The 25,223-nt window shown below is 41.4% G+C and overlaps 1 protein-coding gene across 5 annotated transcripts in view; it reads right to left on the reverse strand.

Moving 5' to 3' along the window:
• The window catches only part of LOC133621685 (lysozyme g-like), a 28,520-nt gene extending 4,580 nt beyond the window's left edge, over positions 1-23,940 (reverse strand). Inside the window, exons 1-6 of one of the 5 annotated variants that reach the window (XM_061983948.2) lie at positions 12,571-12,630; positions 8,586-8,785; positions 3,669-3,729; positions 1,968-2,028; positions 1,804-1,881; positions 1,504-1,703 (exon numbers count right to left, since the gene is read on the reverse strand). In XM_061983948.2, the coding sequence (XP_061839932.1) occupies positions 1,504-1,703; positions 1,804-1,881; positions 1,968-1,971 (282 nt within the window). In that variant the 5' untranslated portion in view covers positions 1,972-2,028; positions 3,669-3,729; positions 8,586-8,785; positions 12,571-12,630. Of the gene's footprint in view, positions 1-1,503; positions 1,704-1,803; positions 1,882-1,967; positions 2,029-3,668; positions 3,730-8,585; positions 8,786-12,570; positions 12,636-23,860 lie in introns of those variants that run through there. The other 4 variants (XM_061983943.1, XM_061983945.2, XM_061983944.1 and 1 more) reach the window with 4 other exon arrangements.
• Positions 23,941-25,223: the final 1,283 nt, after the last annotated feature.

The raw sequence follows: 25,223 nt of genomic DNA on the forward strand, positions 1-25,223 counted from the left end.
TGTAGTTCTACACAATATAAAATAAATAGTTTGTTTCTTCATATGACCATAATACATGTAGACATATTTCCATGCACTGGCGTTGAAAGTGTTGTTTTGTTTTTTACAAACTCCTATAGAGCAGTAATATTTTCGTTGAGACATAATTGGCCAAATAGTCGACCTACAGTACATGACAGCTTCAAAGATAAAAATATTTATTATATTTTAGTCGACAAAAATTTACTGTAATTTTAGTAAGCTAAAACTAGACTAAAATGTAATCTGTTTAGTTGACTGAAATATGACTAAAACTAAATTGCCTTTTTGTTAAAAGACTGACTAAACCTACTGTAAAATAAAAACTGCTGTCAGAACGAACACCGATGCGAGCATTATTCAAATCTGCAAATCTATGTTCGGCACAAAACTCCAGACAAGAAAAACACGACATTTTTTTCTGTATGTCTTTGCAATGCAGCTCTGTGAGTGACTGTTTTAATTTTTCTAACGTCTTTCGAGACGCTTTAAGCATGATAGGAATTATATTGCTCATTTTATTGAGCAAAATTGTTTGTCGGCCGTAACTAAAGATGTCCGATAATATCGGCCTGCCGATATTATCGGACGATAAATGCTATAAAATGTAATATCGGAAATTATCGGTATCGGTTTTTTATTTTTTTATTTATTTTTTTGTATTAAATCAACATAAAAAAATACACTTACAATTAATACACCAACCCAAAAAACCTTCCTCCCCCATTTACACTCATTCACACAAAAGGGTTGTTTCTTTCTGTTATTAATATTCTGGTTCCTACATTATATATCAATACAGTCTGCAAGGGATACAGTTCGTAAGCACACATGATTGTGCGTGCTGCTGGTCCACTAATAGTACTAACCTTTAACAGTTAATTTTACTAATTTTCATTAATTACTAGTTTCTCTGTTTTTATATTGTTTTACTTTCTTTTTTATTCAAGAATTTATTTATGTTATTTTATTTATTTATTTATTTTTAAAAAGGACCTTATCTTCACCATACCTGGTTGTCCAAATTAGGCACAATAATGTGTTAATTCCACGACTGTATATATCGGTTGATATCGGTATCAGTAATTAAGGGTTTGGTCAATATCGTAATATCGGATATCGGCAAAAAGCCATTATCGGACATCCCTAGCCGTAACCAAACCAAAAAAACATTAGTCCCCAACTCCTTGTTTCTCTTTTCTTTTTTTTCTTCTTTTTTTAAATGGCTATAGATTCGACTGATCGTCGATGATGGTCAAAATGTAATGATGAAAGTCTTTAGTTAAAACCAGCCCGAGTGATTACAGTCAAACATGTAGCATCATGCTCTCAGGCTGCATGAGTGCTACCAGGACTGAGGAGCGGCGGTTCACACAAGTTTTTAATCCACAACTCCTTACGAGGAGCGGCGGTTCACACAAGTTTTTAATCCACAACTCCTTACATATTGAGCCCCACCACTAATAACAATTTATTTATACCAACCTGCATGAGGCCGAAGGCGTTGCCATGGTCTCCACAGCCATTCCAGTCCAGTGCTTTCCCAGCCCTGGATTCTCTGGAGATGATGCCAGCAATGATGGCAGGATCAACTCTATTTGCATTTCCCACGTGGATAATGATGGACTTGTAGTGGTTCATTCTGCCCAGATCTGTTCGTGCCATGTCGTGAGACGCCGCCACACCTTTTTAAAAAGACACAACACGGAAGCATGTGGGTGGCAGTGATAGCACACAGGTGCATTCACACTCCTCACGGAGCAAGTGGATGTTTTTATTTATTACCTCTGAGACCTTTGTTGTCCTGCCGAGATGTATCTGATCCTGCACCAGTTGTTTGAGCCCCAACAAGAGCACTGTGAGCTAAAAATTTTTTTTTAAAAGTCTTCATTCGACTAGATGTCATTAAAAGGGATGCAATCTTCAATGTTAAAAAAAGCAGTTCTTACACATTGTCCTTTGTAGTCTTGCCCACCTCTAGCAGGAAACAACCGGGTGCAGTTTGTATAGCTTAACACAGTCATGGAAAAAAATAGAAGAAATCTATGTGAATATGACGATCACATTTGCATATCAGTTAAACAGGAGACATAAGTGCAAAGTTTTTATTCACCCATAAATAGTTAGCATTAAGCAACAAAAAAAAAATTCGTCCTATTTTACAGCAATAGAGGAATTTTCGCAAAGTAGGATTCAATAATTTATAGCTAGAGCATAAAATGGGGCAGCATGGGTCATGTGGTTTGATTTGATTTTTATCAAGGATCCCCATTAGCTGGTTGCCTCAACAACCCACTAGTCTTCCTGGGGTCCACAATTCAATACAATTACAAGTAAAAGCATATCATTATAACTACACAATACAGAAAAAAAATAAAAGCATCAATAAGAAAACAAGCAAACAATTTACAGTCACAGAATAATAATTACCATATAAATATAACTACACAATATAAAACCAAACAAATCATCAACGAGCAGACTAATTTAAAGACTCAGATAAAATATTACCGTATTTTTCGGACTATAAGTCGCAGTTTTTTTCACTGTTTGGCCGGGCTCAAGTGCGACTTAATATGTTTTTTTCCCTTCATTATGATGCATTTTTGGCAGGTGCGACTTATACTCCGAAAAATACGGTACTCTCTTTTTAAAAACCTGTTTACTTTCAATGCCGGTGAGAATTCGAGGCAGGTTATTCCAGAGCGATAAAGATCTATAAATAAAAGATTTCTGCAAAGCATTCTTCCTGGGACGAGGGAGTATAAAATGCCCCTCACTGGACGCCCTGGTATTGTGATTGTGCATAGTGCTACTGTGAACTATTTGGGCCATGAGAAAAGCAGGAGTTTTACTACTGGTCACTGATTTGAACAATATATGAGTATTAGCTGACAACCTGTTCTGCACTGTTAGCCAGGAAAGAGAAGCATGCATTTGGTTCACATTGGTTCTTAGTGAACAACCAAGAACCAGCCTTACTGCCCTATTCTGGACAATCTGGAGCTTACTGATCTCACCACTTGCAGGAGACGCCCAGACTGTAGAACAATAGTCAAGATGACACAAGACTAAACTCTTTACAATCTGACAAAGAAGAGGTGGATCAACAAAAGCGGCACATTTCCTGGAAACACCAACAGCCCTTCCCATCTTTGTAACTATATCACTGATATGATTTGACCAGGATAGAGTGCAGTCCAGCATCACACCAAGGAGCTTTGCACTTCTGTTGAGATACCTAGCCTCAGATCCAACTTTGGGTCACAAGATAACCCTTGCCTATTCCCCAATATAATACATTTTGTTTTTGAGATGTTAAGGACAAGTCTGTTACATACTGTCCAGTCATGCACAGCTTTTAGTTCCTCACTCAATACTACATTAAGTACACTGCATGATGGTGCAGCATGATATAAGGTTGCATCATCAGCATAAAGAACCGATCTTGCACGCCCGGTGAATATAGAAAAAAGTAAACTTTCCTGTGGAACACCACAATCCAAACTTCTGCTATTAGACAAGCTGCCATTAAGATACACCTGTTGTGATCTTGAGGACAAATAACTACCGTACTACATGGTAGAGTTGTTTTCCCCCCCCCCCATCTCAGTTTGATCTTCAGTCCCACTGTGGCCATGCAGAAGTACCCTTGACTGCAGTGATGTGCGGTGAGGTTGATGGCTGGTGTCAGGTTCAAATACAGGACATCTGTTACACAAGACAAAAGGCAAGGAATCAAACAGAGACAGAATTCAATTTGGACTCAATTGAGGAGAGACGGCTTCAACCTGTAACCTCTTACAGTGTCTTAGCACGCTCTGACGAAGCAGGTTCTCGTCTCCTCTTTTAATTCAGATGTTCCATGTTCACGCACCAACATATGTCACAATAGGAATGGGGAGGTATGTAAAACAGTCATTGTTTTTGGTCGCTTTGAAGTCCAAGAAGAGGACTTCTCGGGCTTGGCTCTTCCTGGATCCAGCTGGGGCAGGTGTTGGAGGACAATGGACAACCCCTCCCGTCTCCTGTCCACAGTGACTTCAAGAGGGCAGCGTCTCGTAAATAGCGTTGACCAAATAGTTGGAAGAGAGTTGGAGGACAATGGACAACCCCTCCCGTCTCCTGTCCACAGTGACTTCAAGAGGGCAGCGTGTCGTAAATAGCGTTGACCAAATAGTTGGAAGAGAGTTGGAGGACAATGGACAACCCCTCCCGTCTCCTGTCCACAGTGACTTCAAGAGGGCAGCGTGTCGTAAATAGCGTTGACCAAATAGTTGGAAGAGAGTTTGTGAATTACTTCAAAGAGAGTTCGTTTAACACTTCAAAGAGAGTTCCTCCAGGAGTTGAGCACATCCTGCCATCTGTCCGTGCTGAACTCACAGTGGCGTTTCCCGAGACTTCATCCTTTTGTTAGGCCTCGAAATACAGCATTCATAATACAACATTTGAAATACAGCATTCATAATACAACATTTCTTTTGTGATAACTTACAAACAATTATTCCAACATTTCCCCCCTGTTTATCGCAAAAACCTCCCCAGATTCTCTTCATCCCCAATAACTTCTTCTTGCGATTTTCAGTTAATGGTTCATTTTCCTAGGGCCAAGTTATGTTTACACTCAGAGTTCAACATCAATTTTTCTCATCGTTACTGGGTCTGGAAACAGATCAGGAACACCATCCAGGTAGGTATCCCCATCATCAGATTCATCTTCCTTATCGTCCGCCAGGAAGTGCATCTGAACAGCTTTATCATCTGCTGGGCTAATCGCTGTGGTAATCAGACGGTTAAGCAGAGAACGCAGACAGGGAATACAACAACATCCACACAACGTCAGTATTGCTACAAACACGGCCATAGATACTAGAATTGATGATACCAAAGACTTGTATTTGCCGAAACCGTCCATCCACCCATCCCACATAGATGTATCTATGCCTGAGTGCTCTTTCATTTTACCGTTGAGGGTGCGAAGGCCTTCCAGTGCTTTGGTCAGGCTACCTTCTGCATCGGTGTTGTTTGGTATGAACGTGCAACACTGTTCACCAAATATTGCGCACACACCCCCTCTTTCCGCTAACAACATGTCCAGCGCCATACGGTTTTGAAAGGCCATAAGGGAGGTGGCGGCGAGTTGATCAGCGACTGCTTCAAGTCCGGCCTGTGTCCAATTTCCCAATCTCTGTACGTTGTAGTGGACATAGTTTATTCTGTCAACATTCTTGTTAATCGTACACCACCAGTAGACGGATGATTCAAATTCAGCTGCAACTTGATTTACCAATTTATAGTCGTCAGATACACCTCTTGGACACCCATCAATATAAGTTGGATCTACAACACTTTGCCAGTTTACATCATGTCTAATTATTTTCCAATGTTCAGATATCAAACTGTTCAGGCGTGTTAACAATTCTTGTACAAATATTGATACTTTTACTATGTGTATGCAGTTATCTGATGATACGTTTCCTAACTGTTGTACAGAGCCTTGCATGTTAATGCAGGTATAATTAGCTTTTTTCACATATTTATCAAATATTGGTTTCTGTTTTGTCTCTTTAGCTACAGGGTCAATTTTGTTTTGCTCATTACTTCAATTCAACTTTTTTTGACTCATCTTGAGTAATTGTCTGGGCTTATACATACAACACAATCAGTTTTTGTAGCCTTTCCCACTTGCTCCGCCATAAGGAACAAATTAATTACCAAAACAGGAACCAATTATTATCAAACTTTGACACACCATCAAATGGTATGCTTACAACTTTGTCACAGTGGAATTTGTAGTGTGCTAGTTAACATGTCCCTTTGATAACACAAATACAATTCCAAATACTTTTTTTCCATTATATGACCTTTTTAAATACAATCCCAAATACTTTTTCCCATTACTGTTTTTCTGGCATGGGTTTTCTGGCATTTTTTTCACTAATGGGGTTACTCCGAATCCTCCCATTGCCCGTCTTCTAATACGACCTCCTCTGTGAGTGTATTTTACTTCTTGATTCTGCCAGTGGTTTGGGTTTACTATGGGTGCAGTATCATTTTGTTTCCTGAGTTCTACATTTTCCTCAGATTCCCAAGTGAACCATGTTAGGGGGGCAGGGCCGACCAGTACCAATATCGTTAACCCATATGTTTCAGGACCGTCTGAGCCATTGGGGTGTCATTTCTGCTGATTCACTCCTCTACTAAGGTCAGTGGTTTGGCTCAACTCTAGTTATCGTGTGTGTCCACACTATCACTAGACTTGGCTTCCCTTTCCTTATTGGATAATTCAACAGAAATGACCTTTTTACAATGTACTAAGTGTACCCAGGTTGGTCTTTCCACTATCTTTCAAATGGTGTTAGTCCTGTTGTACTTGTAATGTTAATGTACATTTTTACTAAATATTTGCATAATGCTTTTGCTACTGTCAGCACATCTGCTTTTCCTTTAGGAAATATTTCTAACTACTTTGAAAATGCATCTACTATGACCAGACAATAATGTTTTCCTTCACTCTTATTTAGTTAATTGCATAGATGTTTTATACAATTTTTTTTATAAGAATTAAACTATAGGAAGTATAGTACTTCTGTATAAGGGCATTCATATCCCTCCTGTTGAGCCATCAGTTCAACCTTGGCTCAATATTGCTGCTCACTTATACCGATTTTTCTTTGTAAGATTGGTTTATTGTCTGGACATACATAGATGTCTTTTTTGTTCAACATCATCCTCATAATTTCTTTTTATTCCTTTCATTGCTTGTCTCAATATATTGGTCCTTATTTATTCTATGTTATGTCCTTATCTTATCTTAGCTCAACACTCAGATGTATGGTGTTGCAAATGTCTAAAACATAATCTAACTTAAGAATGTTATACTACACTTCAAAGTTAAACCTACTTTAAATTTACATGTAATAAATTCACTTCCACACCTCCCCCACTGCGCCACGCACACACACACACACACACACACACACACACACACACACAAGGTGGTGTGTGAGGGCGTGAGTGCACTTCTTAGGGCAAAGGTCAGCAACACTTGAGCTTCTCTCCTTTTTTTTTTTTTCTTCCCTCAGCTAATAAACATGTAGCCCACTTTATCATTTTATCATACTATACCTCTCAACTCTTATTATAGTTATTAATCTAGGTTTTTATTTGTTCCATTATTTAATTATACATATATATATTTGTATATATAAAAGCGCTCTTTATATATCCAAACATACATGTATATCTTCAGTCTACCTTTTCTTCATCTCTTATTTCAATACCCCCATTATCTATCTCTCTCTCTCGCATTAGTTTATTTCATTTTGCATTAATTCTTATTATTGATTTTTCCCTATTTCTTCATTTATTTTTACTTTTCTCTCACGTTAGCACTTTGAGATTATTCTCCTATTTGCTTTTTCCTAACTGGCCCTGTTTCATAATCTTCTGTTCTATGAAACATTAGCTTTTTTTCTCTCTTAGCCCTTTCTTTTGCCTCTTCTCTTCCTTTTATTTTCCTTTCTTCCTGCTCTTCCTTTTTTTTCTGTCTTTCTCCGTCTTCTCTATTTTGAGCCATTCTCATCCAGCACCCCGTGTGGTCCCACCCCATTCTGGCTAGCTTTTTTCTGTTACTTCCGCATTTTTCTATTATTGATTCTCGCAACTTTAGAATATCACCTACTTTGAGGCATCCGGTAAATTTATGTTTTGATATCCAGTCATCGAGAAATTTCAGTAAATCTGGGTTTGTTATTTCTACCGCTTTCCAGTCTTTACATTTTAACTCGTCTTTTGGACTAACCTTTGGTTTACTTGTCCCTTTCCCCATTTTGTAAATTTGGAGTAATCCGTCGCCCCCTACAGAGCCGAAAACTTATAAGGATTACTTTTGTTTTTGTTGTAAGATAGTGGTTTAATTTATTATTGTGGTACACGTCGCTTCTACTGGAGATGGTTCCCCAGTGGAGGTGTCTTGCCTAGAGCATCCACAATAACCCACTATTTACTTCTCACAACTTTAATATGGAGTGATAGCCTAATGGCGATTACTCCCACACACTCTCACATTCACACCTTTCAGTATATTGATCTACGGAAATTTCAATGTTTATTACATGAGGATCCCGTCGCTCTCCAGGTTATTGTTTTTTCACGGACAAAATTCAGTTTTTTATTCTGAATAGACCCTTTTAGGTCTGTTGGACTCCGACGTCCCCAGGATAATGGTTCACGGATATTTCAAATTATTGTGGGCTCCGACACCCCCTAGTATGTTTGTTTATGGATATTACGGATTCCAGTTTTCGCGGTTCCGTTTACCTGCAGTCTTTTTGCCTCTTCAGTTTTTATCTTAATTCAGTTTTTATTTAAAATTTTAATACTCACGGACGTTGGACTCCGACGTCCCTCTAATTTGGCCTTTTTACCTGTTAGAACCTAGGATTTACAGGGTTTGTTTTACCTGTTAGAGCCTAGAATTTACAGGGTTTGTCTATGCGTCGTAACCCTCAGTCACACGCTTTCTCTCAGTCGTTTCTTTCTTCGTCAATTTAAAACGTACTCACTGCTCTCTACCCTTCCTTCCTGTTGTCCTCGGATTTTCCGTCAGTCTTTCAATTCCAGCCCGAAATGAAGAAAAAGCAGTTCCTCAATCAGGATTTGGTTGCCATGGTCCTCTGGTTTCACTCACTCATGCTGGAATCGTCAGACGTGTTGGAATCCGGCTCGAAGGACCAATTAGATGTCAGGTTCAAATACAGGACATCTGTTACACAAGACAAAAGGCAAGGAATCAAACAGAGACAGAATTCAATTTGGACTCAATTGAGGAGAGACGGCTTCAACCTGTAACCTCTTACAGTGTCTTAGCACGCTCTGACGAAGAAGGTTCTCGTCTCCTCTTTTAATTCAGATGTTCCATGTTCACGCACCAACATATGTCACAATAGGAATGGGGAGGTATGTAAAACAGTCATTGTTTTTGGTCGCTTTGAAGTCCAAGAAGAGGACTTCTCGGGCTTGGCTCTTCCTGGATCCAGCTGGGGCAGGTGTTGGAGGACAATGGACAACCACTCCCGTCTCCTGTCCACAGTGACTTCAAGAGGGCAGCGTCTCGTAAATAGCGTTGACCAAATAGTTGGAAGAGAGTTGGAGGACAATGGACAACCCCTCCCGTCTCCTGTCCACAGTGACTTCAAGAGGGCAGCGTGTCGTAAATAGCGTTGACCAAATAGTTGGAAGAGAGTTGGAGGACAATGGACAACCCCTCCCGTCTCCTGTCCACAGTGACTTCAAGAGGGCAGCGTGTCGTAAATAGCGTTGACCAAATAGTTGGAAGAGAGTTTGTGAATTACTTCAAAGAGAGTTCGTTTAACACTTCAAAGAGAGTTCCTCCAGGAGTTGAGCACATCCTGCCATCTGTCCGTGCTGAACTCACAGTGGCGTTTCCCGAGACTTCATCCTTTTGTTAGGCCTCGAAATACAGCATTCATAATACAACATTTGAAATACAGCATTCATAATACAACATTTCTTTTGTGATAACTTACAAACAATTATTCCAACAGCTGGTGAGGCACTGACTTCATCACAGTCAGATTTACAAACATATGAACCCTAAAGAGTATCTTATTCACCATTTGATTGGCAGCAGTTAACGGGTTATGTTTAAAAGCTCATACCAGCATTCTTCCCTGCTTGGCACTCAGCATCAAGGGTTGGAATTGGGGGTTAAATCACCAAAAATGATTCCCAGGCGCGGTGCCGTTGCTGCCCACTGCTCCCCTCACCTCCCAGGGGGTGATCAAGGGGATGGGTCAAATGCAGAGGACAAATTTCATTACACCTAGTGTGTGTGTGACAATCATTGGTACTTTAACTTAACTTTAACTTTACACATACAAACTGTAGCACACAAAAAAGCACATTTAATAAAAAAACGTTATTATGGTCTTACCTTTACTTATAAATGCGCCGCTGTTGTGCTGGATTAATGAACCCCCTGATGGGAGTGTTATATCAACTAAAGCCCTCACTTCAACTTTCCACGTGCAAGATTGAATCTATTTAAAAAAGTGTAACCGAGGGTTTATAAATGTTGCCTATACTGTATGAAACTACAAAATAACAAACACGGAGGCTCCAGTTTACACGAGTACCACTTTATTTACCTTCTTTCAAAAACTTCCGCTCCACTCCGTGTCGTCACTTCCGCTCTTAGCGCCTTCAAAATAAGAGCTCAAGGCATATACTGTATAACAGTGCATAACAGGAACTTAACATCACAAATAGGAAAGCCCATAAAAATAGGTTACAAAAGTTATTTAATAAGAAGCCAAAAAGTGCAAAAACAATAATGTTCGTATTGGAGGAGTTGTGAATTAGGTACACCTGCAGACTGCAGGTGTACCTAATGTTGTGGCCCTGCAGTCATTCACAACTCCTCCAACACGAACATTATTGTTTTTGCACTTTTTGGCTTCTTATGAAATAACTTTTTTAAATAGATTCAATCTTGCACGTGGAAAGTTTAAGTGTGGGCTTTAGTTGATATAACACTCCCATCAGGGGTTGCCGTGCATTCTACGGCGGCCTCAGCCAGTGCGTCTTTTGCAGCCGTTTTATGATCGCTCAGCACAAGAAATACGTTACACACATACAGTTGTTGACAAAATACACTGTACATTATATACCTCAGCTAACTAAACTATGGAAATGTATAATATAATTCATATAGCAATACGGTCTCACTACACAGCAGGCCAGCAGTTAGCCGAGTCAGTCCATGTTGAGGCACTGAGTGACGTGCCTCGACTGGCTGCTGTTCACCGCACCGTCTCTTCTCAGTATTTGAACGGAAAATGTGAAAATTCAGCGATTTTGAATAAAAATAATCTAAAACTGGTGAAGTTAAATGGAAAATAACTTTATAGTATAATCACTGGATACATTTAACAATTTAATATATATTTTTTTCTTTTTACATTTTCTGCCTCTAGTGACTGCACGTCACTGGTTACAATATTGGGAGATCCCTGCAGTGACATTTTAATCTTGCAAGCCAATATTGAACATGGGGGCCCAAACTTGTGATTGACAGACCTGAGGCGACCCCTTTTTTTCATAATGTGATTTACGTAACTAAAGTGTTGCAGTAGTTTGTTTACTTCAGATGCAGTCTAGTAGTCATTTGTTCAACTTCTTTAGTTAAACTAGTGGTGTTCCTCAAGGTTCTATTTTAGGTCCTCCCGTATTCATTATTTGGGCTATTCAACTGGTGGCCCATGAGTTCAGTTAAAAAAACTTGTGAGAGACTTGTTTTTTGTTTTTTTTGCCTTAAAAATAGCAGAGTGCTACTGTAACTCTGACAAAATAAGCCGACCAAAATCAAATGTCTACTGTAGAGGACACCTGGTCTCTGGAATTTACAAAATGAGAATAATAGTGAAGGGAGAAGTCCAGCCCTTGAGCCAAAAAAAAGTGTCCACGTTACTGAAAAGCACGCTTTGATTGGTTCGTCGCCAATAATACTCGTTGAGTATGAAAATGTTTAATTTCGGACCAAAAATGTACAGAATACGTTTTTAAAAATGATCCCAAAAAATGGTAAAGCCGCAATATTTGCGACGTGGAGAGGAGCGACTGTAGTGGTTTACATTACAACACGTACACTATGTTGCTAAAATGTCTATAAAGCATATCATTTTCAAACAAAACATTACTAAATAAATACGCACCTTTCAAAAGTATGTTAGTCCTTGCCTAATTAAGTATGATATATTTGCAAAATAACATTTTTTGTTTTTTTCCCCAGGTATGAAATAATTTCCAGCTGACACTGTAAATGTTTTGCCCCTTGCCAAGATTTCAAATGTTACCATGAACTGATTAACGTGGACCCCGACTTAAACAAGTTGAAAAACTTATTGGGGTGTTACCATTTAGTGGTCAATTGTACGGAATATGGACTGTACTGTGCAATCTACTAATAAAAGTTTCAATCAATCAATCATTTCTAAAACTTAGTTACTTATTTTTAGTCATTGACTTTACATCCTAATCTTAAATTTAGCATGGATGATTATATTTGGTCTATCCTGGTTTAAAAACATTGAAATTAACTATTCAAAAGAGATATTTTGGTTTTCCCCACATAGAACATCTTCTTCAGAGATTCTGCTTCATGCCAAGGATGCTTCGTTTAAAAAGGGAAGGTTGAATAATGCTTGTTTTCAGAATAAAATGCTTATTTCTGCTCAGTCCTAGAGGTACAAATCTTAATTTAGGATGTCTTATCAAGTGAAATTAACTGGCTACATGGACAGCTTTAAATATTTTTTTCCCTCAAATCCAGTCTTTTTAGCTTATATTTTGTCAGCTCTTTTTTGGCAGTATAGTCATTGATATTTCACACATGCAAACAGCAACTAAACCATTTAAATAAACTAAGAAATGGCAACTATGAATGGCATTCTACACTGAGCCAGCAGAGGTATTGTTGTAGAAATGGATTAATTCAAATTAGAGAAAGATCTGTTCCAATCCACTCACCTGTGCTTGATGGTGTCTCGTTGGTGTTCAGTGTGTCTTCACGCCAGTCAGCCTTCTGCAGTCTTCTAGAAACATGACATCTGCCTTTATACTCAAACTTAAGTTTCTTTTTGACCAATTCCATGTGAATCTTACTTTCACTCCTCACTCACCAGTCACAGTACAAATGGTTTACCGAGCTCAAAAGACAAAATGTGCGTATTTGTTAGTCACTCTTGAATATTATGCACAACAACATTGATTTATCTTTTAGAATGATTAAAGAGCATAAGTAGCTGTGCAAGAGTATATGGTAAACCTCACTCTCTGACGCCTTAAAAGGGGTCATTTTATGGGTTTTTTCCACATTTAAAACTCGTCCTTGTGCATACTTGCCAACCTTGAGACCTCCGGGGGTATATTTACAGCTAGAATTCACCAAGTCAAGTATTTCATATATATATATATATATAAGACATACTTGACTTTCAGTGAATTCTAGCTAGCTATATATATATATATATACAGGTAAAAGCCAGTAAATTAGAATATTTTGAAAAACTTGATTTATTTCAGTAATTGCATTCAAAAGGTGTAACTTGTACATTATATTTATTCATTGCACACAGACTGATGCATTCAAATGTTTATTTCATTTAATTTTGATGATTTGAAGTGGCAACAAATGAAAATCCAAAATTCCGTGTGTCACAAAATTAGAATATTACCTAAGGCTAATACAAAAAAGGGATTTTTAGAAATGTTGGCCAACTGAAAAGTATGAAAATGAAAAATATGAGCATGTACAATACTCAATACTTGGTTGGAGCTCCTTTTGCCTCAATTACTGCGTTAATGCGGCGTGGCATGGAGTCGATGAGTTTCTGGCACTGCTCAGGTGTTATGAGAGCCCAGGTTGCTCTGATAGTGGCCTTCAACTCTTCTGCGTTTTTGGGTCTGGCATTCTGCATCTTCCTTTTCACAATACCCCACAGATTTTCTATGGGGCTAAGGTCAGGGGAGTTGGCGGGCCAATTTAGAACAGAAATACCATGGTCCGTAAACCAGGCACGGGTAGATTTTGCGCTGTGTGCAGGCGCCAAGTCCTGTTGGAACTTGAAATCTCCATCTCCATAGAGCAGGTCAGCAGCAGGAAGCATGAAGTGCTCTAAAACTTGCTGGTAGACGGCTGCGTTGACCCTGGATCTCAGGAAACAGAGTGGACCGACACCAGCAGATGACATGGCACCCCAAACCATCACTGATGGTGGAAACTTTACACTACACTTCAGGCAACGTGGATCCTGTGCCTCTCCTGTCTTCCTCCAGACTCTGGGACCTCGATTTCCAAAGGAAATGCAAAATTTGCATGGTTGGGTGATGGTTTGGGGTGCCATGTCATCTGCTGGTGTCGGTCCACTCTGTTTCCTGAGATCCAGGGTCAACGCAGCCGTCTACCAGCAAGTTTTAGAGCACTTCATGCTTCCTGCTGCTGACCTGCTCTATGGAGATGGAGATTTCAAGTTCCAACAGGACTTGGCGCCTGCACACAGCGCAAAATCTACCCGTGCCTGGTTTACGGACCATGGTATTTCTGTTCTAAATTGGCCCGCCAACTCCCCTGACCTTAGCCCCATAGAAAATCTGTGGGGTATTGTGAAAAGGAAGATGCAGAATGCCAGACCCAAAAACGCAGAAGAGTTGAAGGCCACTATCAGAGCAACCTGGGCTCTCATAACACCTGAGCAGTGCCAGAAACTCATCGACTCCATGCCACGCCGCATTAACGCAGTAATTGAGGCAAAAGGAGCTCCAACCAAGTATTAAGTATTGTACATGCTCATATTTTTCATTTTCATACTTTTCAGTTGGCCAACATTTCTAAAAATCCCTTTTTTGTATTAGCCTTAAGTAATATTCTAATTTTGTGACACACGGAATTTTGGATTTTCATTTGTTGCCACTTCAAATCATCAAAATTAAATGAAATAAACATTTGAATGCATCAGTCTGTGTGCAATGAATAAATATAATGTACAAGTTACACCTTTTGAATGCAATTACTGAAATAAATCAAGTTTTTCAAAATATTCTAATTTACTGGCTTTTACCTGTATATATATGAGATATACTTGAATTTCAGTGTTCATTTATTTACACATATACACACACATAACACTCATCTACTCATTGAGTTAAGGGTTGAATTGTCCATCCTTGTTCTATTCTCTGTCACTATTTTTCTAACCATGCAGAACACCCTCTCTGATGATGCATTCTGCTTCGTCTCCTTGTTGTGTGCGCAGTTGTGCACTGCATTCTCTAAAAGCTGTAGATGTTAATGTCACATATGCATGTACAGTAGATGGCAGTATTTTCCTGTTTAAGAGTGTCACAACATTGCTGTTTAAGGCAGACGAACTGCTTTACGGTAGACGAAAACGTGACTGCTGTTGTTGTGTGTTGTTGCCGCGCTGGGAGGACGTTAATGAAACTGCCTAACAATAAACCCACATAAGAAACCAAGAACTCGCCCTCGATCATTCTACAGTTATAACGTGATTGGGCAGGCACGCTGTTTATATTGTGGGAAAGCGGACGTGAAAACAGGCTGTCGACACGTCACTCAGGTCCGCCTGAATTTCGGGAGATTTTCGGGAGAAAATTTGTCCCGGGAGGTTTTAGGGAGAGGCGCTGAATTTCGGAAGTCTCCCGGAAAATCTGGGAGGGTTGGCAAGTATGTCCTTGTGGTCTATATTTGTTCTAAAACTTTTTTCACCAATTACCACCTCAGGAAAAAACTTGGCTCTCCAAGTACCAACGTAATGACCGACATTAAAACACGGTAGCGTAGTAGGCCTAAGTCGTTAAAAACAGCAGAGGTTTTATTTAACAAGCATATTTAAAAAAAATGTTCCACTCTAACATTACACACAGTTTTGATAGAAACAAATGAGCGTATTATTATTCAGACTACCGGTACAATGGCAGACTTGCGCAAAGTACTTTGGGTAAATTTCAAAGACTCCGAAATAATGTGGCTCCTGAGAAGCCAGAACAATATTGTTCTGCCAAGACAATACCTGCTCTGGTTTTGATTTTATGACCCTTCAAAGACCCGCTGCACTGATGCTGCTGCGCTGCTGTTTTTTTAAGATGGCTGCTTAAAAGCAGGAAGCACCAGCGTGCCCACACAATGCAGACAAGGTAGGTACACTAGACAAAAGTATTGGGACAATTCTGACTAAAAGTAGACAAAGGTTTTGGGACACTTAAGACTACCACTGGACAAAAGTATTGGGACACTTACACTTGACAAAAGTATTGGGACACTTCGGACTAAAAGTAGACAAAAGTATTGGGACACTTCGGACTAAAAGTAGACAAAAGTATTGGGACACTTATGACTACCACTGGACAAAAGTATTGGGACACTTAGGACGCAAACTGGACAAAAGTATTGGGACACTTGGGACTACAACTTGACAAAAGTATTGGGACACTTGTGACTACCACTGGACAAAAGTATTGGGACTCTTATGACGAAAACTGGACAAAAGTATTGGGACACTTACACTGGACAAAAGTATTGGGACACTTAGGACTACAACTTGACAAAAGTATTGGGACACTTAGGACTACCACTGAACTAAAGTATTGGGACACTTCGGACTAAAAGTAGACAAAAGTATTGGGACACTTAGGACTACCACTGGACAAAAGTTTTGGGACACTTTCACTGGACAAAGGTATTGGGACACTTAGGACTACAACTTGACAAAAGTATTGGGACACTTAGGACTACCACTTGACAAAAGTATTGGGACACTTACACTGGATAAAAGTATTGGGACACTTACACCTAAACTTGACAAAAGTATTGGTACACTTAGGACTACCTCTGGACAAAAGTAATGGGACACCTACACTGGACAAAAGTATTGGGACACTTAGGACTACAACTTGACAAAAGTATTGGGACACTTGGGACTAAAACTGGACAAAAGTATTGAGACACTTGGGACTACCACTTGACAAAAGTATTGGGACACTTACACTGGACAAAAGTATTGGGACACTTAGGACTAAAACTGGACAAAAGTTTTGGGACACTTACGACCAGAAATTGACTAAAGTATTGGGACACTTAGGACGAAAACTGGACAAAAGTATTGGGACACTTACACTGGACAAAAGTATTGGGACACTTAGGACTACAACTTGACATAAGTATTGGGCCACTTGGGACTAAAACTGGACAAAAGTATTGGGACACATAGGACTACAACTTGACAAAAGTTTTGGGCCACTTGGGACTAAAACTTGACAAAAGTATTGGGACACTTGACTACAACTTGACATAAATATTGGGACACTTCGGATTACCACTGGACAAAAGTATTGGGACACTTAGGACTAAAACTTGACAAAAGTATTGGGCCACTTGGGACTAAAACTTGACAAAAGTATTGGGACACATAGAACTACCACTGGACAAAAGTATTGGGACACTTAGGACTAAAACTGGACAAATGTTTTGGGACACTTAGGACTACAACTTGACAAAAGTATTGGGACACTTACTACTAAAACTGGACAAAAGTATTGGGACACTTAGGACTAGCACCTGCCAAATATGCGGGCCCGACCAATGCTGCTTGCAGCTTTAATATTCCCATTGAAATCAATGGGACATTCTTCAAAGTTCCACAACTTCCACATGTTTCATCGGATTCAAACTGTTCCAACTTCAAAATATTCAGCCTGTTGAGGAATTGTGTGCTCTACTTCAACAATTCTAAAAAACATCCCATTGCCATAATTCCTTTTTTTGTTTTGCATTTTCCCCATTCAAAATGAATTGGCCATTTTTCAAACTTCCACAATTCCCACATTCTTCAAACCATTCCACCTTCAACACATTCCACTATTCTGGAAATTCAAACTACCCTTTTTCCAAGTTAAAAAAAATTCAAAATTTTCCCAAAATTCCCTAATACCATTTACTACTTCAACATTTATTGCCCGATTTAAACAATTCTAACACCAACCAATTCAGCTCATTTAGGACATTTGTGCTCCTACTCATTTTTAAAAAGATATTGCTTTTCCCAAATTTCCAGGAAGTTCCCATTGAAATGACTGGGACATTTTTCCAAGTTGCACAATTCCCACATTTTTCAACCTATTCAAACCATTCCAACATTAACACATTCCACTCATCCTGGACATTCAAACTAACACTTTCCCAAGTTCCAAACCAAATTTCGGTTTTCCTGGAAATTCTAACTCTTCAACATTCAAACCATTGCAACATTCAAACCATTTCAGCGTTTAAACGATTTCAACATTTAAACCATTTCTACATTCATCCTACATTCCATTAGCATTTCAGTTCAACGTCAGCTCTTAAACAACCAAACCATTCCAACATTCAAACAATTCTTACATTCATACTACATTCTGTTAGCATCTCACTTCAACTTCAGCATTGGAGAATTCACACGCAATTCCTTCAGGAATTGCATCATCTAGTTCTATTTCCTATCGCTTCACTGTGAGCTGGAACCTAAACCTAAACCTATTGTATGTGTTTTTGGACAGTGGGAAGGAAAGCCTTTGGTAAACAATCATAGAGATGATGCAAACACTCCAACCCCAGAACCACCTCACTTTTTTAGCACGTTTTTGTGGTAATCTGAAATCTCCTTGTTCATTTCTGTTGTTGTTTGCACACAATGTTCACTCTCTCTCTCATCCTCAGTATGGAGTGCAGCTGGTGCGAGGCAGCAGCACACACCTGACATTAATTAGGAGCAGCCTATTTAACCTGGCTGCTGACGGCCTGTGAGCGCCGGAACTTTGTTACTGCTTGCTACCTGTTTATCTTGCCAGAGAACTCACTAGTTCGTCGTGTGCCCTTCATATCAGGTTTGCCTGTATATTTCCTAGCCTTGTCTAGCGTTTTCATTTTGTACTTTATCTATTTACTTCTTTCATGAAGTATGTTTTCCTAGCCTCGTCTAGCGTTTTTAGTTTGTACTTTGTTTTATATTAACTTCTTTCATGAAGTATTTTTTCCTAGCCTTGTCTAGCGCTTTTAGTTTGTGTGTTATCTCTCGTAGTAGTTTTTTTACATGGTGTGTTTTGTTGTGTATACCACCATCGCCTTTATTTTGCTACTTTGTGCTTCCTCCTAAATAAAAGGAAGAGCTATTGTACACAATAAGTCTCTGCATCCTTGGGATCCACCCTACCAATTCCTAACAGAAAAGTTCCGGCCAAACTATGGAACCCGCAGAGACAGATGCCTGGAAAAGAGCATTACAAGGCCAGGCTCAACGGATCAACCAGCAGGGGGACCAGCTAGACCACCTGAGCCGAGGTCTACAGGGACTGTCGGAGCGTCAAGACACCATGTTGGAGCGAGTCAACATGTTGCTAGCCACTGTTGTACCCACCTCGACCACCGTGCCTGACCAGACATCCGCCCAGCCTACACAACCCGCAAGTACCAGCAACATACGGCTATCCCGACCCGAACGTTTTTCCGGAGAAAGGGAAGACGTAAGACAATTCCTGACTCAGTGTGAACTACATTTCGAGCTAAACGCTTCCGCTTTCACCTCTGAGCGGGCTAAGGTAGCGTTTGTTATCTCCCACCTGTCTGGCCGTGCGGGCACCTGGGCGACTGCTGAATGGAACCGTCAGACCACCTCCAGCTCCACATATGCGAACTTTTCCAAAGCCATGAAGCAAATCTTCCAACGACGACTCCCAGGTAGAGAGGCAGCGAGATCCCTTTTTCGGCTGCAACAGGGTTCACGACGGGTCGCAGATTACGCGATCGAGTTCCGCACCATGGCCGCCGACTGTGACTGGGGTCCCTCGGCGCTGTTGGACGCTTTCTTCCTGGGTCTCGCGGACGAGATTCGTCACATGATGATCCCGCTGTCACTCCTGACGAACCTGGATGATCTCATCGAACTGGCGGTGCAAATCGACTTCCGCCTATTGGAGGAGAGGCGGGATCGACGAGGGAGACAAGCCCCACCTAGCAGCCAATCAGCACCTGCTAGACCTGCCATCTGCAAAACTGAGCAATTCGTTCCCGAAGACACCTCTCCTTCGGGGCAGATAGATGAGCCGATGCAACTGGGAGGTCGTCGACTCACCACTGCCGAGAGGGAACGCCGTTTTCGCCTCCAACTCTGCCTATACTGTGGGGCCGCTGATCACCTCATCTCCCGCTGCAAGGAACTGCCGGGCCCCGCCGCACGGCCAAGAGTGCGCCCTCACTCACCAGAGGACACGTCCACCAGAGGTCGCCGTTCTCCTTCGTCGGCCGCAGGCAGAATGCAGCTAAAAGGTACTTTTTCTTGGTCTAACCAACAAATAGACATTTGCGCTCTCATTGACTCAGGAGCAGATGATAACTTTTTGGACTTTGAGTTCATGAGACTCCATAAGATTCCAGTTGTAAAACTGTATGTGCCCAAGAGGGTGTATTCTCTAGATGGGCGCCTATTAGCCAGTATAACCCACCAGACCCTCCCGCTCAACCTGCGCTTGTCTGGTAATCATTGTGAGAAAATAATTTTTTTTATCGTGCCATCACGGTCCGCGCCTGTCATTTTGGGGATAACCTGGCTACATAAGCATAACCCGCACATAGACTGGCCTCGCTCGGCCATTATTAATTGGAGTGTGACCTGCCACATACATTGTCTTCGTTCCGCAGCAGGATCCCACACACCGCCACCTACCTCCGTTATAGAGAACATAGACTTAACAAACGTGCCCACAAACAACCATGATTTAAAAGCGGTATTTAGCAAGGATAGAGCACTCTCACTTCCCCCCCACCGACCCTACGATTGTGGTATCGATTTGCTAGCCGGCGCGGCTTTACCATCGACCCGTTTGTACAAGGTGTCTAATACCGAACTCAAAGCACTAGAAGAATACATAAACACATCACGAGCTGCAGGCCTCATTCGTCCTTCTACTGCACCGGTAGCTGCTGGATTTTTTTTTGTCGAAAAGAAGGACAAGTCCCTACGGCCTTGTATAGACTACCGTGCTCTTAATCAGATTACTGTCAAGAATAAGTATCCTCTTCCCCTCCTTGATTCTGCTTTTACTCCCTTACAGTCTGCAAAGTTTTTTACTAAACTCGATCTACGTAACGCGTACCATCTAGTTCGCATCAGAGAGGGGGATGAATGGAAGACCGCATTCAACACCCCTCTCGGACATTTTGAGTATTTAGTCATGCCTTTTGGACTTACAAATGCACCTGGTGTTTTTCAGGGTTTCATTAATGACATTTTTCGGGACATGACAGGTCGGTTTCTCTTTGTTTACCTGGACGATATATTAATTTATTCATCAACATTTGACGAACATGTGCAGCAGGTTCGATTAGTCCTTCAACGATTGCTCGAGAATAAACTGTTCGTCAAAGCGGAAAAATGCGAGTTTCACTCTTCCTCCATTCCCTTCTTAGGATTTATCATTGAGGAGGGTAGACTCAGACCGGACCCTGCTAAGGTAAAAGCAGTAGTAGATTGGCCCACTCCAGTTTCCAAGAAGCCCCTTCAGAGATTCTTGGGCTTCTCTAATTTTTATCGGCGATTTATTCGTAATTTTAGTCGTGTCGCTGAGCCACTTACGAGGCTAACCTCTACTAAGGTTCTGTTTGAATGGACACCCGAAGCCAATTCCGCGTTCTTGAGGCTGAAAAGATTGTTTACTTCGGCTCCTGTTCTTTGTTACCCTGACCGTTCTCTCCAATTTTTTGTTGAGGTGGACGCTTCTGATTCAGGTGTAGGGGCCGTACTCTCCCAGCAATCTATCTCCGACCAGAAGTTGCACCCCTGTGCTTTCTTCTCTCGTCGCCTATCCCCTGCTGAGAGAAATTATGACATTGGCAACAGGGAGCTCCTGGCGGTCATCTGGGCCCTTCAGGAGTGGAGACATTGGCTGGAAGGGGCGGAGCTACCATTCATCATCTACACGGACCACAAGAACCTGTCCTACTTAAGGACTGCACAGAGACTGAACCCCCGCCAAGCCAGGTGGGCACTATTTCTGACCCGTTTCAATTTTATCATCACTTTCCGACCTGGTTCTCAGAATGGGAAGCCCGATGCCCTGTCCCGTCTCTACTCTTCGTCCTTTGAGAATTCTTCACAGGAACCAATTGTTCCCCATACCCACATCATTGGGGGACTCCAGTGGGACATCGAGCGGCAAGTCTTGGAGGCCCTGAAGTCGGACACATCTCCTCGGGGCTGCCCACCAGGTCGGTTATTTGTGGTTCCTCGGCTTTGTTCCAACGTTCTGGATTGGGCACATGGGTCGAAGATCGCTTGCCATCCAGGTATTCGTCGCACCAGTTTTGTCCTCTCCCAGCGTTTTTGGTGGCCGTCCATTCTTGCAGATACAAAGGCGTTTGTGGCAGCATGTCGGATCTGCGCCCGGAACAAGGCATCCCACCAGGCTCCAGCAGGACTGTTACACCCATTACCCATCCCCTCCCGCCCGTGGTCACACATAGCTGTGGACTTTGTCACAGGACTGCCCTCTTCCGAGGGAAATGACACGGTCTTGACCATTGTGGACCGGTTCTCAAAGATGGCCCACTTCGTGGCCCTCCCCAAGCTGCCTTCAGCTCTGGAAACAGCCCAACTACTAGTGCTCCATGCTTTCCGGCTGCACGGCATCCCCACTGATGTGGTATCCGACAGAGGGCCACAGTTTTCCTCGGCTGTCTGGAGGGCATTCTGCAAGTCTCTGGGGGCCTCCCCTAGCCTATCCTCCGGCTACCACCCTCAGAGCAATGGACAGACCGAGCGGACCAACCAAGACCTGGAGGCGGCCATCAGGTGCACATGTCATCAGCAACCCTCAACCTGGTCTGAGAATCTCCCATGGATCGAATACGCTCACAATTCCCTCATTAGCTCCGCCACCGGCCTGTCTCCATTTCACGTCGCCTATGGTTTCCAACCCCCAGTTTTTTCTTCTACCCAACCCAATGCTGACGTTCCATCCGTAACGGCACACCTGCGCCGGGCTCATCAAGCTTGGCGTAACACCAGGGCGGCGTTAAGAAGAACATCGGCCAGGAACCAACTCTTAGCCAACCGCCATCGCACACCAGCCCCACACTACCAGTTGGGACAGAAGGTCTGGTTATCGTCCCGGGACCTACCATTGGCCACCGACTCTAAGAAACTGGCTCCCAGGTTCATTGGACCATACCCCATTGTCAAGATCATCAATCGTGTTGCAGTCAGGCTCCATCTCCCAAAATCTCTCAAGTGCCATCCTGTTTTTCACGTGTCCCGCATCAAGCCTGTCGCATCCAGCCCGCTCAGTCCTCCTGAGGTACCGCCTCCTCCACCCAGGCTGGTTGAAGGTCACCCAGCATTTACAGTAAACACCATCTTAGATGTGAGAAGAAGGGGCAGGGGTTTCCAATACCTGGTAGACTGGGAGGGGTACGGCCCGGAGGAGCGGTCATGGATTTCTAGATCGCTTATAATTGACAAGGACTTGATCAAGGAATTTTACGTTCGATTTCCAGACAAACCAGGTAGGCCGCCAGGAGGCGTCCGTTGAGGGGGGTGTACTGTGGTAATCTGAAATCTCCTTGTTCATTTCTGTTGTTGTTTGCACACAATGTTCACTCTCTCTCTCATCCTCAGTATGGAGTGCAGCTGGTGCGAGGCAGCAGCACACACCTGACATTAATTAGGAGCAGCCTATTTAACCTGGCTGCTGACGGCCTGTGAGCGCCGGAACTTTGTTACTGCTTGCTACCTGTTTATCTTGCCAGAGAACTCACTAGTTCGTCGTGTGCCCTTCATATCAGGTTTGCCTGTATATTTCCTAGCCTTGTCTAGCGTTTTCATTTTGTACTTTGTTTATCTATTTACTTCTTTCATGAAGTATGTTTTCCTAGCCTCGTCTAGCGTTTTTAGTTTGTACTTTGTTTTATATTAACTTCTTTCATGAAGTATTTTTTCCTAGCCTTGTCTAGCGCTTTTAGTTTGTGTGTTATCTCTCGTAGTAGTTTTTTTACATGGTGTGTTTTGTTGTGTATACCACCATCGCCTTTATTTTGCTACTTTGTGCTTCCTCCTAAATAAAAGGAAGAGCTATTGTACACAATAAGTCTCTGCATCCTTGGGATCCACTCTACCAATTCCTAACAGTTTTAGTGTTTTGGGTATGGCCCTAATCAGGCCCGTCGCAACCGGGTCGGCAAACTAGTCAGTTGTGGTTCAAAAATAAAACAAACTTACCTCCAGAAAGCCAAAAGATGAACAGAAGCGAGAGAGAGAAGAAAACCGCAAAATGCCGTTAAGACTGCTGCTGCAGTAGGCAGAGCAATAGCGAATGATCTCATCAACAGGAAATGCGGGAGGAAGTGAGTACATCAAAATGAGCGCACAGGAAAGGAACTCAAATACCACAGGCGGAGAAAAAGCAAACATGGGACTAAAACTGTCACAAGGTTTCAGGACTTGATCAAAAATAGGACTCAGATGCAGAGTGGAGAACAATACGGCAGGCTTTTATTTTGAATGTTACTTTTCACCTCCAGAGTCAGGGCAATACAACAACAGGCTATAATCTGACAACTAGGCGAAAAGGTTCCACAAAAAGGGAACAACCGAAAATCACTCCGAAAGGAGGAAACCAAAAATATCAATCTGTAACTCAGGGGTCACCAATGCGCGGGCACCAGGTAGCCCGTAAGGACCAGATGAGTAGCCCGCTGGCTTGTTCTAAAAATAGCTCAAATAGCAGCACTTACCAGTGAGCTGCCTCTATTTTTTTAATTGTATTTATTTACTAGCAAGCTGGTCTCGCTTTGCTCGACATTTTTAATTCTAAGAGAGACAAAACTCAAATAGAATTTAAAAATCCAAGAAAATATTTTAAAGACTTGGTCTTCACTAACCGACAAATAAACAGATAACAGATTTGGTGTCCAGTTCAAAGTGTGACATGATTTATTTAAAAATTTGAGAGTTGACTTTTGTATTTTACATGAGTTATTATTAGTACAAACATGGTGCAAAGTAATTCATGATTTGTTAAAAAATGTTAGTGGCTTGCTAGTTGAAATGGGATATTGTGATTTCACAAGACTGTCTTAGAAGTGATCATTTGAAAATGTTCAATTTGAAAAATGTGCACTTAGAGAAAATATAAAAATAAAGTGTTGCATATTGATATTTATCTGTTTCTATATATATTTATTGTGAGAAATCATTAAGATGATCAGTGTTTCCACAAAGATAAATATCATTAATTATTAATAATAACAGAGTTAAAGGTAAATTGAGCAATTTGGCTATTTCTGGCAATTTATTTAAGTGTGTATCAAACTGGTAGCCCTTTGCATTAATCAGTACCCAAGAAGTAGCTCTTGGTTTCAAAAAGGTTGGTGACCCCTGCTCTAACTATACTCAACGCGGAATATAACTATGAAATTTAACAATAACCGAAAAACGCTCGAAAAGGAGGGAGAAACAATGGGCTATAAAACTTCTTCACTACTTCTGATCTAGAAAAATAGTTAACAAAAATTAACTCAAAAATCGAGGAAAAGGAGGAACTGTAAGAATAAACTGAAACTCACCACTTCGACTGCA

This window comes from Nerophis lumbriciformis, linkage group LG25, assembly GCF_033978685.3.
Source record: "Nerophis lumbriciformis linkage group LG25, RoL_Nlum_v2.1, whole genome shotgun sequence".
NCBI lineage: Eukaryota > Metazoa > Chordata > Actinopteri > Syngnathiformes > Syngnathidae > Nerophis > Nerophis lumbriciformis.